This window comes from Pituophis catenifer, unplaced genomic scaffold (assembly GCF_029215685.1).
Source record: "Pituophis catenifer annectens isolate HBS135680 unplaced genomic scaffold, rPitCat1.0.hap2 SCAF_3, whole genome shotgun sequence".
NCBI lineage: Eukaryota > Metazoa > Chordata > Lepidosauria > Squamata > Colubridae > Pituophis > Pituophis catenifer.
In genome coordinates this window covers 178329049-178348236 of record NW_027256883.1, presented here as the reverse complement: position 1 = coordinate 178348236, position 19188 = coordinate 178329049, and the positions used below count along the sequence as shown (strand labels likewise).

The 19188-nt window shown below is 35.8% G+C and overlaps 1 protein-coding gene across 5 annotated transcripts in view; it reads left to right on the top strand.

Moving 5' to 3' along the window:
• Positions 1 to 4374: 4374 nt before the first annotated feature.
• CSDE1 (cold shock domain containing E1) overlaps positions 4375 to 19188 on the top strand; it is a 45265-nt gene continuing 30451 nt past the window's right edge. Inside the window, exons 1-8 of one of the 5 annotated variants that reach the window (XM_070941581.1) lie at positions 4375 to 4476; positions 9458 to 9851; positions 10489 to 10648; positions 12646 to 12792; positions 14608 to 14806; positions 15717 to 15826; positions 16188 to 16280; positions 16674 to 16771. In XM_070941581.1, the coding sequence (XP_070797682.1) occupies positions 10523 to 10648; positions 12646 to 12792; positions 14608 to 14806; positions 15717 to 15826; positions 16188 to 16280; positions 16674 to 16771 (773 nt within the window). In that variant the 5' untranslated portion in view covers positions 4375 to 4476; positions 9458 to 9851; positions 10489 to 10522. The remainder of the gene's footprint in view (positions 4477 to 9457; positions 9852 to 10488; positions 10649 to 12645; positions 12793 to 14607; positions 14807 to 15716; positions 15827 to 16187; positions 16281 to 16673; positions 16772 to 19188) is intronic. The other 4 variants (XM_070941584.1, XM_070941583.1, XM_070941582.1 and 1 more) reach the window with 4 other exon arrangements.

Here is a 19188-nt window from a genome sequence, read left to right as displayed (position 1 = left end):
ATATCCTATATCAGTAGCAGTCATTATTGGATATAGTATCCCGTTAAGCTGTCATGATGCTTTCTTAAATCAAGTTTAAATTTGTCATATACATGTTTGGTTGCTCTTTGGTAATTATTAGAGTTGTAAGTAAAATATGATGCAATATTCTGATTTTATTAATTTTATTTACTTCATGATTTTATTCCCTAGTGCCAAATCTAGAGGTAATCTCCCACATGATATTGACTATAGCTCACAGTGCACGTATTGGTGGTAACTTTGCCACTATTTACTATTTTCTCTCATTTGTATGATGCGCTGAACAACAAATTAACCACTGGAGTTGGATGTCTATGGAGAATCTCAGTCATCTAGGTCATGGTTGTCCCAAAGGTGCTTTTTCAAGAGGCAACTGGACTTTCTGGTTTTTCTTTGAAGACATTTTGCTTCTCATCCAAGAAGCTTCTTCAACTCTGACTGGATGGTGGGGAATGGAAGGATTTATATTTCTTGCAGACAATTGGTCATTATCATTATCAAATGACAAGCTGACTACAAGGAATATAAATCCTTCCATTCCCCACCATCCAGTCAGAGCTGAAGAAGCTTCTTGGATGAGAAGCAAAATTTCTTCAAAGAAAAACCAGAAAGTCCAGTTGCCTCTTGAAAAAACACTTTTGGGACACTGGAGCTGGATTTGCATATCACATGAAGATAAAGTGTTTCTTAAAACTATGATCCATAGAATATCAGGGATCCCAGAATAAGTTGAAGGGGTTCCATGCAGTGAGTTTGTTATGCCACCAAATGCCTTGAAATGCCACTACTACTAAGTGGACAGAAGCTCAAACACAGCACTTTATAAAAGTAGCCCGTGCATTTTAACAGCTAAGGAAGAACTTTATCAGATACAAGGGCTGAGTGAAAAATTATACCTGCACTTCTGTAGCTATAGTTTAAATAGATACTTTAAAGAAAACAGATTTTTTTTGGTATTAACTACTTTGTTAGCTGTATTTATTTTTCCAATAATCACACTCCTGCAATGTGGGACAATTTTTTTAAAGCCATCTCAAATTACAGTCCTTTCCACCTCTTCATCTGAGTCAAATACATGCTTGTGAGCTTATTACTTCGTTTTGGGAAAAAGTGAGAGTATATGGGTCTAAATGGGATAAGACACCAAAAATCAAATTTCAAGTTGCCTCTTGAATGGCTTGTGAGGTGTGAGCCCTAATGTTTTCATAGTGTAGCAAAATTTCCTTCTGTGCTTCCAAGCTCTACTTAATCCTTGTTTCAAAGTTTTGAACATTGAAGTGAAGTGGTACCAGGTTCAAGGAAATCCAGGGAATCCATCTGCTTCCCAAAAGCTGTAACCATTAGTTTTCCTGCTAGAGCCTGGGTTTTTTACCCCCCACAGGTGAAGCTTTTTGATAATATTTAATATACTGGCACTTCATTTCTGGATGATGAGTTCATATCACAATGTTGTGAAGAAATACCTCACTTTCTTAGCATAAATAAGAATTGCTGGCAAATATCAATTCTTGAAGATTTTATTTATGCTCTTATCAATATGAAGCCTGATAGCAATTTCCCTTTCTTAGCTCATGAACCATTCTCATGTGAAATTCATCAGTTGCTATCATGGATTATTACTTTGTTCTTGATCATGCAAATCAGCTTTGTGCTTCACTTTTTTTTTTTGGCTGCTTTGGCTCAACAGTATTTTATCAACATAGTTACGCTATGCTGTGTCTCTACGTTTCTTTTTCTTCTGGACCATCCACTCACTTTGAAAGAAAAAAAAATCCCTTCTTTTATTTGACTTTTTTCTGTTTGCCGATGGCTGAAGAGTTTCCAAAACAGACATTTACTCCATTCTCCTCCCACACCCATTTCAAAGGTTTATGTTTATTGACAACTCCCTTCTTCTAGGCTGGGGAGAAAGCTCAAACAGGAGAGGAAAGTAGCAGAGGTGCTTGCATTTTTTCTAAGCAGCCTGTTTTTCCACACTTAACCAAATAATTGTACATAAATTTTAAGAATTGAAATAGGTTAGCCATACTTTCAGAACTGTTTACAAATATATCAACAGAAACTTTTCAGGTAATAACATTTTGAAACTTTACAGGTGTTAACATTTGTGTAAACAATTGAATGCAGTTATAAAGCAATTGTCTGCAGCCTGGAATCTTTGTATGAAGGCTTTCTTTTGAGCTGGAATTCCTACTGCAGCTACACTTACACGTTAGTTGCAGACTGTCAGGGAAACTGAGAAAGGGAAGGACTCCCTGCTCTTATTCATGATTTCAATTCTGCATGCAAATATATCATCTGAATAAAGTTTAAGCAGTTACCACTATGGCACGGGTGTCAGTCAAACTCACCGCGTCATGTTGCTGTCACATGACATTGTGACATTTTGCCTTTGCGGAGCTGGGATGGGCCTGGCCTGCACATACACATCCAGCCCACAGGCCACCAGTTTCACACCACTGCATGGGATATCCAATAGCAGATCAAAACTTTAACCTAGATTACAAAATCCATTTGGGGAAGGTGGGAGTCCTAGGATGCAAAATACTTGTATTATGCCTCCTGGATGCTTAGTTTAAAAAAACTTGGGAAGAGTAAAAAAAAAAAAAAAAGGTACAGTAGCATCAAAAATTCATGCTTCTTAAAGTAGTTTCACTGCCAAATTTGCTTTTGTGATGGAGCCATTGGCACCAGGTTCTCTTTGCTATAATTCCTTTTTTCATTGATTGGTTGCTTTTTCTCTTCAGTCTCAGCGTATGAGGCTGTTCTCTAATTTTATCCCAAAATACTGAGTGTTACTGGCTTAATCAAGTCTCCCCAGTACAAGTCCAATGTCCTAACCACTATATAGCTTCACTATAGGTACACTAAGCCAAAAACAAACGACATTTCGGCTCAGCATATTGTGTGAATTTAGCTAATATGTTCTAAAGCTGTTGCCTTTATGTCTAGAGATTTCCAAAGAATGAAGTAACTACCAACTGATCCTTGCAGTTAAGACCTGGGATAATTTGCCTAACATAACTATTAATTACAGCTGTATTGCAAGGTTAATCTAATACATTTTGCCGACTAAGGCAAGGCTGAAGAGCAATAAGCACTTCTCACATGTAAGCACGAGCATTTTCAAAACTTACAGTCCTAAATACAAGAATTCAGTCCTTTCAAACCCACACAAAAGAATAGCAGGTTTCTAACAAGTTGCAGCTTCCCAAAAGACCAAGAACCTGCTCCTTGAGGTGACACTTCTTTTAATGACTCTTGTGAACAATGTTTTTCAAACTGTTCACTGGTCATCCCCGAATGATGTAGTAAAATCATGTTTGCATATGATAGTGTAACACACTAGTTCAAAAGATAGTCTGTTGCTTTGTGGCTCAGTATATTGAGACTTTGACTAATTGCAATACATTAAGGGGTGATACAATTTAACCATGGATATCTGCTTTCTGACACAAAACAATAAAAGTGAGATAAATAAGTGTTGGACTTCAGGATAACTGTTCAGATTTCAAATGCTACTGAAATAAAATGGGGTTTAAGACAGATTTCACATATTTGCTTAAACCAAATGCAGGCAGCCTTTTGATGATTGGAACCATACTTCCTAACCTTATTTAAGAGTTTTGAAGACTACGTGGGCTACAAAATGGAAAAGATGTATCGTATACAGGGATTTGGTGGGTGGATGGAGGATATAATTATTTTGATTCCAATGCAGTATTACCCTCTTATTTCCAAATTTAAAACATTAGAAAATTGTACTATATTTTCAGCAATCATGCTTGGAGGGGTACCAAAAAACCCCAAATACACTTCTAATTTATATGATCCCTGAATCATGAATCATCTACTCCTGTGCAGTGCACTAGTGGCAGTTATATTATTCTTGCACCAAATCTATGTTTCCAGGGATAAGCACGTAAAACATGCCTCCTGTAATTAGGTTTTGGGGTGAACAAAACTTATGCATGGAATAAAAAAGACGAAATGGGACCGACAGGTTTCTCTCCCAGTCACCGTTTTCGGGTCTTTTAATAGTCGCGTGACTTGTAGAAATGGGAACTGCAACACCTTCCCCCCTCCCCAAGTTTCTTAATCACTTAATCACAGGCAGCTGTGTAAAAAAATGGAGCGACAAGTATGGGAGCGGGGAGAGAAGAAATGGTAATTGTTGCCGTTTTCGGCTTAGCTCAGTGAACTACCGGTCATTAAAACTTCCCGGAGAACAACGCTGCTTCTGCAAACAGCGCTGTACGCATGCGCCGTATGTCCCTACTTACTGGAACCCTCTTGCGCTTCGCTCCCCCTGCCTCTCTCCCTGGCCTGGATTCCTGCGCATGCGTAAATCGACCCTGCTTTCCCCGCGAGTCTCGCGAGAAGCCGGGATTTATTCCTACGTGCTGTGCCGTGCTGCTCATGGCGGCGCTGGAGCGGGGGCGCTGAGCTGTTGGGGTAAGTGAGGTTCTCTGAGAGGAAGACTAATGGCCTTTCTTGTCCTGCGTCGCGGCTTCGTGGAGGACAGACGGGGAGCTTGGAGTGGCTTGGAACGTCTCCTGTCACAGTCCCTGGGACCAACGGTCTAGTGCGGGTGGGACCCCTCCCCCACCCACCGAGAGCCTTCCGATTTGACAGCAAAAGGGAGCGAGAGGGGGGGCAAAGGAACGTTGCCGAGACAAGCTCGCTCTCTTCACCAACCCCTCGGTTTGCCTTTAGGCAGGGCCGAGAGAGAGAGAGAGAGAGAGAGACGGAAAACCAAATGGGCCCAAGGCTCGACATTACTACGCTTCCCAGTGTGCGCGACGCGTTTTGCCTTTTTTTTTCCCCGCAGGGGCCGATGGGGGATTGAGTTTAGGGGTGCGGCGGCAGCGGCGATAAAAAACACTCCGATTCCCATCGTGATGCCTCTGAAAGATTAGGCTACTAGGCCTGCTGGGGGATGGAGTTCTTGGTATTTTACAGTCTACGGAGCGAAGCTAGCCGTGCAGACTACCTCTCCCAGCATGCAGCGTGCGGACGTGGGGAGGGGAAGGGGCGGTCAATCTTCCTTTGTGTGAGGGGGAGCGGCCGCCATTTTCCTTCTCTCTCTCTCTCTCTCTCTCTCTCTCTCTCTCTCTCTCTCTCTCTCTCTTCCCCTCCCCCCCCAATATCTTATTCGGGGAGGGGAGCAAATAGTGGACACGCCTCAGATACTTGGGGGAATTATCTCCGGTTGGGGTAGTAGCTACTATGTAGCCAGCAGCGGAGCGTGCATTTCTAGATTCCACTCTTACGTTTTTCAGTAATAGTATAATTGCTGGGAGCAAGGCTTTTGCACTCTTCCTATTCGGATATAAAGCCTAGTCTTATCGCCCCTCAATAGCAGGAGCCACCATCTTGCTGCCTAAGGACTGCATGCTGTGGCTGAACGTCTTTGTAAATCTACAGGAGGAAATGGGGTGATAACTCACGTTTCCTTATTTTCCTTTAATGAAAATGTTGAAACTATTTTTTTTTCAAAGTCTTAGATTCTCATTTGAATGTTACTAATACAATTGGATACTGGTCACTTACCGAAATGTGTAATCATTTGTTTTACTCAATTTGTGTCTGAGTTGCTCACGATGCAACAAACAGGATAAAAGCAATACAGTAAGAAACAACATAACGAAAACCAAACTATAAAAAGGGAAAAAAAATAAGATGACAAACCCAGCAGATGCCCAAATTTCACATTTAACATCCAGCATTTTAACATTCAGAGTAGGGGGTTTCAACCATCTTAGCCCAAGACCTGAGAGAAACCAAGGCTTTATCCAGAACACCAGCTGGGTGGTAGCCACTAGATTTGGGGGCCTGGAACCTCATTCCAAGAAGATTTCAATTTTAGAGCAAATTATTGAGACTTCAATGCCATATACTTTTTTCAAAAATGCCAAATATATTGCTAAGGACATTTTTTGTAGACACAGAAAATTATTTCTAAGTACAAGTTGAAATTTGCTGCCATTTGAAAGAATAGATTTTTCTCCATTTTTGTTGAGTTAATTTGCTTGAGTTCACTTTGCTTCCAAGCCAAAGGCTCCAATTCTGCTGGTTTTTCTAGTGAGAAAAGAGTCTAATGCCCTGTTTTCAAAGTCATGTAATCTAATTACAGGTCATTCCTATGCAGCTATATTTAAAAGCAAACGCTGAATTCAGTGGGCCATGGTTACACCCTTATTGCACAACGCCATGCATGATTATTCCAATGTAATCCTTACCAAATTCTGTGGGAGTTAACTCCAAATAAGTATAGGATAGTTGTTAACAGCATTTTGCTTTTGCTATCTGTCTTTAATAGTTATATTTAATTCCTAATTATTCTAGTGAAACAGGCTTTTCTTCATATTAATTCATTTACATAAAGGACATCAAATGGCATGTGTTGACTACAAATGAAAAGATATTTTGAAAAATATTTTTAAAGTAATTTAAGCTAAATATATTTGTCTTGAAGAATACTATTCCCAGAAAAATTTTTTCATATTAGCAATAAGAGCTACTACTATTTAATTTACGTATGCAGTTAGGTATAAAAACAATATCCATGTGTCAGAATCAAATAATAAATATTCAGAAGGGGAAAAGTCTGAACTTTCTCTTTCCTCTGACTGACTTGTGCTAATCCTTCAATATCACATGTTTTAGAGACCACTGAATTGAATGAAAGCTTGGCAACTGCACTGGGTGTTTACCATCAGGAGGAATATTTATAGCTGCTGAGTTGAAAAGTAAAGAATTTAAAATAGAGGCTCAAGCTAATTTCACAAAAGCTCTTCTAAGGTTTTGCAGCTTTGTTAAAACATTGGATTTGATCATCGGATGTAGAAATTTTTGGAAATAATTTTATTTATATTGTAATATTTCTTAGAGGCAAACCCTGGTGAATTTAGGCATAGATAAACATGTATCTCTTAGTAAATATATAGGAGATTAGGCTTTTGTTTGTTGTATTCAGCAGAAATGATTTTCTGATTCTAGGAATACTGTATTGAAATAACCACTTACTATAATTTTTCCCAAATAAGTGCATATTTCACTTTCTGAAAAAAGCACCTTCAAGATTACATCTTCTTCTACATAGGCTAGGGCCGCTAGGCAGATCTTTTTAATGAAACTTCAAAGCTCCTATTCCTATGTTTAAGCAATCTTGATGTAGTGGTTAAGGTGCTGGCTTAAAAACCAGGAAACTGTGTTCTAGTCCCATATTAGGCATGGAAGCCTGCTGTGTGACTTTTGGCCAATCACTTTCAGCCCAACCCACCTCACAGGGTTGTTGCTATGGGGAAAATAGGAGATAGGAATATTATGTATGTTTTTCTACCTTGAGTTAGTTAAAAAGAAGTAAAGGTGGGATAAATAAAATATGAAGATGGATATTTTTCAGTTTTAATTATTGGGATTGTTTTTGAAGCATGCTGTGCTGGCATTTCTTCAGTAATATATGAAAGCACTTCCAATTGGAAATGTTATCTTATAAAATGGACTAAGCAGAGCTGATAGAAAAAGATACAATGTTTTAAAACTGGAGGAGTCATTCCTTTTTCTTCTCTCCTGTTCCCTAGCATTTGTTTCTGGTTACTTCTGTCTCCAGATTATAATCTTAAATATTTTACCTTTTCCTTTGGCTAAATGACTCAGTTGTTCCTTAACAACATTCTATATTACATGTCCAGAGATTGTTGGTTGCTGGGAATACTCCTGCAACATTAAACATAATTGATCCTACCCTGCATCCTGTCCTTTACATACAGTATAAGAAAAACATACCTGCCTGGAAGAGAAAATTTGTAAACAGTTTCTGAAGGACTGCCTCTTTTAAAATATTCTTTTTCTGGGACATAGAATTTGAGAATAAAATTATCTGTAATGCCATTGCCCCCTGTTTGAATATAGAATCACAGCATAAAGACTATTTTAGGAAAACATTTTAACAGTTAAATGTTTTGGTAGCAAAATTTATTTAATTATATTAAGTACAGGGATTAGTTTAAAAGATATTTGTATTTGGTTGCTACTTAGTTATGCTTTTTTGTAATATTTTATAGTATCTATAATAGCCAATAACTGACTGAACATCAGCATTTTCAGGTCAACTGTTTTTCTCAGAAGAAAATATATTCCTTTTTTAAAGAATTAGGTGTCTGGTTTTTCTGTGCAGTTGGAATTTAGAATATGTGAAGGATGCCACCATAAAGGTCTTTATTTTTCACAAAACTGCTATCACTGTACACATTTGAACAGAAGATACCCATTTCATAGAAAGAAAAGCTAGGATAGCTGGAAGACCAATAACTCCAGTTACTCTTGTGTTTGTCTTTGAAGATAATTTCTTCCCCCATGACTCACTCTCTCTCTCTCTCTCTCTCTCTCTCTCTCTCTCTCTCTCTCTCTCTCTCTCTCTCTCTCTCTCTCTCTCTCTCTCTCTCTGCAGCAGCCCTTTGAGGTTGTAGGAAACAGATTCCACAAGACTAGAGCTAATCTTTATTAGGATATGCTATTATTAACCGGTAATCTTGCAATTCTGACTTTTTTCTCCCCTTACTCTTATAACCAAGTATCTTAACGAGAAGCCAGCCTAAGTCTCTTCCTAATACTGCCTTCTTTCTCAGAGCTCAAGGAATACTTCTGCCCCAGTGTCCCTTTTTTTGTAAACATTTCTAAATTTTCTCTGAAGACCATCTCAGTAGCTGTTTACAGTATTCAAAATGTATGTCTTGAACTAAATATATTTATATACTTGAGGTTTCTTCATTAGTGCTATTACCTAAATTTCCCTAAATATCCATGTTACAAGACAAGGGGGTTCAATTTCAATCTTTTCAGAAGTTTCATTTTATACTGATATTTCTAAGGTCTTGATGAACCAACCACAAGGTCCAAAACAAAACATTTTAAAAAAAGAAAATAAATTGTAGATGATCATAGTTAGTTGAAAACAGGATTAGGTATCTGCACTTATCGTGATACTTATAGGTACTATATTACTTGACTTTAGAAAATGTTTAAAATTTATAATTACTCTTTACCTGTTATGTTGAAAAAAATGGACATTTAAATTTCAAATATGAAAATTGTGAGCCATAAATAGTGAAATATTCTGAGTAGTGTGATAGATGAGAGTTAGTAAGACATAAGTTAAATTCCAATTCAGTCATGAAATTTAGCATGTGACTTTGGATCAGTCATTTTATATTTGCCTAATCTGTTTGCATGAGTTTAAAATAAGACTTGAGAGAGCAATATGCCTTTAGTTTCTTGGTGGAAATGTTCTATAGGAATCAGTAAAATATGTTTTTGTTTAACTGATTTTGTATTCAGTGCATTGGCAACACTTGTTTTTCATTGAATTCTTTGAGGTTTGGTTAAACACTAGTAATGTCTGGAATTCTTGTTTATCCTTTTTCCCCTCCAGTATGAAGTGTAACAGAATAGAATTTACCACCTGAAACTGCTGCTTCAAGTTCAGATCAGGAAAGGAACACATTACATCGTAACAACAAAACAAGACCAAAGAAGAGTAAACTTTACACTGAAGACACAACACTTGATCTGAAACAAGAAGTTTGTGCCTACTCAACAGCTTCAAAAGAGCACGTCCCAACGCTGCTAGTAGTCTTTGTTTTCTTCAGTACTGTGCTGAAATTGCCCAGTGCAGCACCAGTTATTCTTTATTAGCTTGATAGATCACTTGTCTCTTGCTATTTCTTTTTTTTTTAACAATAGCAATCTTCAAACTTTGAAACGTGTGCAGAAACGAAGAAACGGCAAATACTACTGAAAGTGCAATATTAGAATATCACTGCGAGGTTGGTCCATGTACTGTTGAACAGCAATATATTTTTTTCAAATTAAAAGTACCATAAAATGAGTTAAATAATCGTTTTGTTTAAATCTTGTCTTTATTGGTCAAAATATCAAAGCAGATCTAACATTTGGCTATGATGCTTGTCTTTTTAAATTATTGAAATTCTTTAGAACTGCCATTTCGTTCTATTTGTTGAGCTAACCATGGAATGCAGTCTTATTGTAACTTTCATTAAGCTTTCTGCTACTATTTTCCAGTTTCTCGCTTTTGAAATCAGTTTATTCTAATGCTATAAATCTGGATCTCAAACTTTCTCCATATCCTTCTCTCAGTTACTGGTATCGGTCAGTGAGTCTCCATTTCATAAGCTGGTAGGCTAAATGTGAATTTTATGCTGTAAAGATAACTCATTAATAGTAATCATGAGTTCAATTAGCAACCAGCTTGTGTTGTTCATTTCAGAACCCCTCTAAAACCAAACCAAAACAAAAAAAACTTAATGCTTTCTTAACTAGCACATCAATCCCTTCCTGTCTAATATTCTAGGAAGCTGCCACAATGGCAGCTTTTTTTATGACACTGGATAAGTGGCAGATATACATTGACAAGGTTGTCTTGTTTGATTTTGTTATATGCAGCATTATAAAATTAAGTTGAAACAGGCGTAAAAATATGGCAAGCACCTGGAAAGAATTTGTTGAATTTTCCATGCCGTCTTCTCCCCCTACTGCATACGTTAGTGCCAACCTGGGCAATGCATCTCCAGTCGGACTGAATTTATCACCTTATGGCCAATCAGTAAGTTCTTTTGCCATACTAGCAATATTCTTAAGGGTAAAGCCAAATTAGCTCAGATGGTGTGATATAACAACCTTTGAGCAAAAGAAAAAGTGTGGCCAATTTGCAGATAGCAGAAAACACTGCTCATTTTGTGACCTCTGAGCCTTCTTTTAAACATGCCAGAGTCATGAGCAGACTAAAATATCCTTAGCTTCAGTTTGGAATCATTTCACACTCACTCCTCATTCCCAATCATTCTTTTCATTGGTCATTGTGCCAGGCCTAATTCCTGTTTGAGGGCAATTGGTTACCTCTCCAGCTGTTTAAAAGGCAAAGCTACCCTGGAACATAGATGTCCACATCCTATGCAGATTCAAAATTTGAAAGTATTCAGTTGAAAATAGGCAGTGCCCACACCTGTCAAATTTGCTTGTATAAGAATTTCACCTCTTAATATATTTGTTAATTATTTAATCCTTTTGTATCATGGTCCTTTACAAGTACAGAAATTATGTGGTTCTCCAACAAGCTTTTTAAAATTAGCCAGTAATCACTAAAATGTAGTGAGGTGGTGTTTTAAGTTGATAGCCTTCATCTAAGAGGTGCATTTTGGTTCTTATGTTTGGTGTATCAAAACATTGGAGAGGGAGCTGTCTTAACATTTCTGAAGGCTTTCTTTTTATTAAATAATAAAGTATAAGATAGTCATGATCCTGAAGTATATGAGACACCTTTATTAGTACCTTATTTACAAATAGTTGAGAACTGTTGAAACTGAACTTTCAGAAGTGGGGGGAAAATCTTAGCTCAGTGATAGAGCACATGAAAATGCCTTTGTTTAATTTCTTATATCTCTTGGTTAAAAACATATAGCAGAAAAACTTGGAAAAACCTTTGCTCAGGACCATGGATGCTGCTACCAGTCAAAAGATATAGCACTGGGCTAGATAGATAGATAGATAGATAGATAGATAGATAGATAGATAGATAGATAGATAGATATGGGCAATGGTTTGACTAGTTTTAATACAAGGATTATTCTAGGATATAGGCCTTTGCCTCATTTACTGACCTAAACTTTTTAAAGTTATGTTGCATATGTATGTAAAAATGTCTTATATCATGGGTTTTGGCATACAAACAGATGACCGACAAATTTGTATGATTTAATATTAGTACTTTAATACATTCAGTAGTATGTAGGCCATAAATAAGTGATACAGCATTGTCACTTGAATTCATCTATGTACAATTCAATTGATATTTGCTTAATATGTGTATATTTAAGCTGCTGAAGAACTGATTTTCTGTTAACTTGCCATTCTTCCTAAGTCTAAATTCAATTAACCAAATTTTAAAGTGCTTGTACCTGATATTCAGGTTTGTCTATAATTTGTCCCCTAAATTAAGGATTGAGAAAATAGGAATGGCAGTCTCTATAGTGATGTGAAAATAGACTAGTATCTCAATTCTAAATAATAAATTATAACTCTTCAATTATACTGTTTATAGTTTACGTCTTTGGGACTTTTATTCAGTTGAAAAATTTCAGCCACAAATGCAACTTGTATAATAAGTATGTTTGTTTTTGTTTGGGTGTGTTTTTTTTTGTAGCCCAGTAAAATTAATAACTTCTCAAATTCAGAGTTATGCTTCCCTTTGAAATAGAAAAGGAGAAAAATAATAGATAATGAGTATATTATCTGCCATAGTACAAGGATATTTGAAGTGGTACAGCTTTTAGCTCAATCCACTGCTTGCATATATTTCTTCCCAGTGACACTTGTTGGATTTTTGAAAATATAAACAAACTAGAATACTATTGGAAAGAAATTACTGACCTAGAAATAGAGCTTGGTCATACATTTACACTAATTCCAGAACAATAAGGATATCTAAATTGACTGCTTTTGATTTCCAGCTAAGTCTCTTGAAACATGGATTTATTAGTTATTGGATATTGCTAAAGATGTGCTAATTATTGACTAGTTATACTGTGTACTATGTTATCACAGCTGTATGAGATGGAGAACCATTATACTGTGTCATCAGATCCTCTCCCCCCTCCTGCAGCTCCCCCTCCTTCTCATCCTTTACCTTTTTCTTCATCTACTTCATCCGGGTCTAAAAAACCGAAGAGGACCCCCCTTTATCAGAGATCTGTAAGTCAGGGCATCTATTGGCAGACATGCCATCTCAGCATGGGAATCCTTAGCTTTAACCCTTTAACTCTTCTCTGCATACGTTCTCACTTCTAACCTCACTGGTATTAAATCTCCTCAACAGGTTAAGGAGTATAATTCATCTATACCAATGGGCAAACTTGCTGAGTTCTCAAATCTTGCTTTCCTGTATCTGTTTTAGAAACTTGATGAAAGCCTGGTTTTCTTATACATACGTTGATTGTATTTTCATTGTATGCATTCAAAGGTGTTAAAAATTATTTTATTGGCTTACAGATGTGAACAAAATGAACGGACTTCTGCCCTAAGCATATGCAAAAATTATTATTGTTTTTCTCCTCTAGATGATGTCAGTCATGTCATTCTGGAGGTGGTATGGAGTTTAATCCAGCTCATGCTGTTCTGGATTAAATGGGACCATTTTTCAAATATCAGGTTTTTTTTTTCCCAATTCAGCAGATTAACCTCTACAAAAATCACACCATCTCTGAAATGGCCAAATGGCTTAAATCTGTTTGATTATATTTATATTAGGAAACAATAGGATGGTGCAAAAATTGTAAACACTTAATGACTTCCATAGGAAAAGGTTGCATCTATTCCTGAATTGTAACATATACATTTGTGGATTTTAGTTTGATTAGTAATTTTATGTATATATAGGGGCTTTCTGTTCTTATTTTTTGACAATAGCATTTCACATCACCAGTTCCTGCACTATTTGACTAAAAAAAAATTCTAATATTTGTTTCAACTCTCCAAGGTACACTTAATCAGAAAGTTCTATGCTTTTGAAGGGATTTACTCTTAAATAATTCTGTTTAGCGGGACTTTTGTATCTGCAGCAGCTGCATGCCAAATTAATTCATAGTATTGTCTGTAAAGACAACCCTCTCCTTTAAAATGAAATACTTTTAAAAAACCTAAACAGTTTGCTCAGTCTCAGTTTAATGAGTAATTGACTATTCATCAAATGTAGATTTCAAAGTTGCTTACATTTACAATTTTGAATACTTAATAGCTCCTTATGGTTATAGGAATGTTAGTTTGTTTTCTTAAACAGATACACAGGAAACTGCATAAAATACAGAGGAACAGTATGCATGATTTTGGCATTGCTTTGCCTTGAACTCTGACTTGCATGAGATGGTTACTGTAAATATTTACAGGGAGCTTCTGATACTAACCTCTTTTTGGACTTAATTTAATTTGATAGCTAAACAGATTGGAGTTTTTTTGAAAGTGTGATTTAAGAAAAAATAATATAACATGTTGATGAGAATTTAAAATTCCAATCTTTCTTTTATGTTCTGTGGGTTTAAAAATCTCCATGGATGGAAAATTATTTAAATTCAGTGGACATAGCAATGAGCTTTGAAATTTAATAAATATTAAGCTGCTGCTATGTTCAGAGAATAAATTATGGAAATTGCCATGACACTAATTTGATTTGGAAAACGTCTTAAAATTGTGTTTGTTAGTTTTTTTGTGGCTTTGCTTTCTTGGTTACCTCCATTAGCAAAGTCAAATGATATTACTGGGTAACTTCAGATCTGTTTTAACGTGTGTAAATGTGAAATAGAATAGCATAGTAACTTTCAGTACAAAGTTATTACTTCAGTGTGGTGTAGAAAAGTGTCACACAAAATCTGTTCAAATTGCTAGAAACCTACATGCCTATTTTATGTTTAAGCATTGGCTATTACATTATATTTATCCTAAATTAACAAATAACAATATAAAAGGAAAAGAGAATATCCGTAGAGGAACTTACACATTTCTTTTTAATTCCAGATGAGCTTTGATCCAAACCTTCTCCATAACAATGGACACAACGGGTACCCCAATGGTACTTCTGCAGGATTGCGCGAAACGGGGGTTATTGAAAAACTGCTGGCCTCCTATGGATTCATTCAGTGTTCAGAACGGCAAGCTAGACTGTTCTTCCATAGTTCACAGTATAATGGCAATCTACAGGAGCTCAAAGTAGGAGGTAATTAACTAGTAGAGGGTTGTTCTTGTATGCGAGAAGGCTAATTTCTTCTAGAGACATATCTGCTGCTGTAAACAGTAGTGGCTGAACCATCAGATAATGAGAAGTAAAATCAGATTTCAGTTCAAATGTTAATAATGGGATCAGATTAATCATATGAAAGAACTTTTTTCTAAAAAGTTATTCTTCATACTGCAGGTTGGAGAGAACATTCTAGAAAGTTTAGTTAGGATTCCTAAGTGAGAAGATGAGAAATGGCAATAATTTTGCATATTAGTATATTTCACTGTGTACCTTCAAGAAACAGTTATGTATACACTAGGGCTGTGCAAAGATTCAAAGGATTCAGAGGACAAAGTATACAGGTAACATTTCTTAGGAACAACTTAAACATGCCTTGAACTTGTATTCATCTGGGGAGTATAGAGCACGTCATCTATGGTATGTAGCTAGGAAGAAACAACTGCTTGAAGTTCTGGACATATAATACATCTGCATTGCAACACAGGTTTTAGCCTTTGATTCTGGATTTTGCATTGTATTAGAATGATGTTATGGGACGTGTTGAGAATAGTAAAATTTGAGAGATGTATCTGCTTTTTTTTTATTTTAATTATGCAACATTTTTTGGTACACAATGTGAAACAAATTCCATGGAATCAGAAAGTTAAAACAAATAGAGTATAAGATGTTATTTAAAAATCGCATTTGCTTTTCCTATTAAGTGTAAATGAACCTATGAACCCTTATTTTATTATGTGATTTTAGTTCCTATTAAATATTCAAATTAGAGTAATTTTTTATTCTGCTTTTGAAATTGTGTTTTATTGTGTTTATTGACTTAGAAGTTATCTTGACATAGTTTTACCACTAAATTGAAGCCTTTAAATTAATAAATATTTGTTTACAGATGATGTTGAATTTGAAGTATCTTCTGACCGGCGAACTGGAAAACCGATTGCAATTAAACTGGTGAAGATAAAAACTGAGACCTTACCTGAAGAACGAATAAATGGACAAGTTAGTGCCTATTCTTAGGGGGGTTTTGTTTTTCTTTTCATATGCATGCCATTTTCAGCTGCTGTGGTCAAATGAAAAAGGATAGAATTAAATGTAGCATGCCTCTCCTTAGTTGCATTAAAATATTTTTTTCAAATATACTTTTTTTTTCCTCCTTTTGGTAAGCACATAAAAATTAAGAAATTTACCTAACCAGGAACAATTCTTACAGTTAATAAAAGTACTGTAAGATAAAAGCTTTGCAGCATGGCATACTGTTATGGGTTACCTGTTAAATGCATCCCTGAGTGTGTTATAGAAGTCTGATGCATAATGGTGCCTGTAGAAATAATTAGCAATGGATTTTTTTTTTGACTGGTAGGTTGTGTGTGCTGTTCCTCACAACTTAGAGAGTAAGTCTCCAGCTGCCCCGGGTCAGAGTCCAACAGGGAGTGTATGCTACGAACGTAATGGGGTAAAAATTATGTATTTACTAAAAAATGTTTCACTGATCCTCCAGTGTAGTTTAAACTAAAATACTTACCAAAATAGACCGTTAAATATGTATTTGCTTTAAAAAGTTTAAATTGCTTATTAATCTATTGATATATAAATGCATAAAGTTTAGCATACTGATTATAATTATGAAATATTTTCAAAATACAGATTAGAATAAAAGGTCAGTTAAAATATTATTAGCAAACAACTTCATTGTTGGAATTTATTTATTATAAAATTCTATAATATTGTAAATTTCTGACCACTTCCTAAATTCCAAAATTCATGTTTAAACTAACCTGGAGATTATATTTTGTCTCACTTTAAATATGATAGCAAACTGTTCATGCAATCAAATTATAATTTACAGGAAGTCTTCTACTTAACTTACACCCCAGAAGATGTTGAAGGAAATGTTCAATTGGAAACTGGAGACAAAATAAACTTTATTATTGATACAAATAAACAGTAAGTGGATATCTTATATTGTACTAAATCATTTTTAGCTGGAATGATTTGTTTTTTAAAATGTATTTTTACTTGAAATATGGTTAACAAACTTTGAAATATTCTTTTGGATATAGTACTGTATATCTTGGAACAGTAATTGATAAAGCACATTTATTGTCTGTTTCAAGGGTAATCTGATGTAATGTCAATCAGGGTCTATAGTTCTTGTTAGATGCAAACTAAGAATATATTTTTCAAACAAAGTTTTAGCAATATGACATCTTCTAGTTTGTTCTAAGTTTTCCAATCATAGGAAATGACTGGTTTGTTCCAAGACTCAGTTGTGAGAGAAAGTTTGTGAATCTTCTAGAACTATCTATAATCTTGCAGGATTTTATCTTAAAAATAGATTAGATTAGATGTGATTAGAGCTTCATGTATGCCTTATTTATGAATAATGAGAAGCTGAATAAAGAAATAGTATCCCAAACTGTCTATTATGTCATATTTGTATTGAAAATACTGAACCAATATTTGTTGTTAGAAAAGATATATGAAACCCTAGATAGGAGTCAGCAATTTAGCCCACAGGCCAGATGTAACCTGCTCTCCAAAATCATGTAGCCCATAGTCCCAAAAGCAAATATATACACCCAGATTATGAGAGAAAGGGAGAGAGCATTTGTCCATTGGGCTGCTCTTCTAAGCACTCATAATCTCTTCAGGCAGGCATTTGATAATGGTTTCACTAGCCGCCTAAGTGTGGATGGTACAAGTCCCCTGCCTGGTGCTGGCTAGAGCAAGCCAAGAGGGTGAGATCACAATGTCATGGCTTTGGGCTCCTATGCAGAAGATGATTGCTGATTCCTGCCCTAGGATAACTAACTCTTAATGGAGTAGGTTAAGTTAGAAATTTTAATCAATGAGATGATATTTATGTAGCAGTTTGGTCCTTTCCAATCATTAACATACATGCTCTTTGGCATTATTGAAGTCTGCTGTTCCTGACACAGGTTGCAATCATCAGAGACCACTCTCCAGGCATATGTCCAGTCAGAAGAGACCTCTCAAGAAAAAAGAGGGAAATTAGTGCTCATGAATCTGGAATGGATTACAGAATTATTATCAAAGACTTTGCCTTCTATCAGATAGTGGTTAAGCAGTTATTAAATGGAAAAAGTACAATACCATTATTACCCTTATAGGAGTGACTATCCAAGTCATTATAAGACCAGGGCATACAGTGCTTTAGAAAAGCACAGAGAACCTCAGTGTAACGGCAAAGGAGTTGCAAGCCATTCAGATATCAATGTTTATGAATCTTCTATAAGGAAAACATTGAACAAGAGTGGTGTGCATAAGAGGAAACCAAGAAGGAAGCAATTTATCTTTAGAAGACACATTATTGTTCATCTCATATTTGCCAGCAATTATCAGGATAATCCTGCTATTTCAACACTGGAACTTTTAACTATTAATGAGAAATATGTTTTGGGGGAAAATGAAATACAGATAGTCCTGCTTAATAATTGTCTTGTTTAGCAACTATTGAAAGTTACAACAACACTGAAAAGGTAACTTTACAACAGGCTCTTGCACATAAAACTTTGAAATGTCCCTATGGTCATGTGATCTACTTTCAGACCCTTTGCAGTCGATGGGCATTTCCTGTATTCACATGATCATCTTGTGTGTGCTTCACAGCTGGCTTCCAACAAGCAGAGTAAAAGAGTTGGCAGAAAAATCACAAGTTGCCATCATGTGATGTCTCAAAGATAGAATTGCTAATCCAAATTGTGCTTGCTAAGTGAGGTCTACCTGTACTGCATTCTAATGAAAGAATTTTATCCTGACTGATAAACGATTTGCAGCATCAAGATTTAGACATTTCTCTGTCCTTGAAGGAACAATATGTTCCGGGTGGCACCAGCAAATTCTACAGGAGAATGTATGAAGTATCCATCTGCAAAGTACTTGCCTGAGCGGTAGCTTAAACAAATGTGAGTCATGGCACCATAACAGCAATTATAGACACAAAAGCAAATACACAACAATATGGCTAAAGCAGAAGCAATTTCATATTTTTAGAATAGTTAAGTCAAAGTCCTGACATTAACTCAGTTGAAGTATTGTAGCATACCCTGTAGGAAGTAATTTGTAGAAGATAACCCCAAAATATCAATGAGTTGAAGTGATATGGCCAAAATGTCTTCAAGACAAATGTGGAATTGATTTAACAGGTACAGCAATAATTTGGTTGAAAACTTTGCTGTTAGTACTGCAAAGTACATTGTATTGTATGTTGCTTGTTTAATCAGACTCTATTAGTGCGATATAAATGAAGTTCAGATCACATCATTTACAATATACAACATTATTGCAGAATTTTTATTTATTTTAGTTATTTGCTGCCCATCTCATTTTGAAGTGAATCT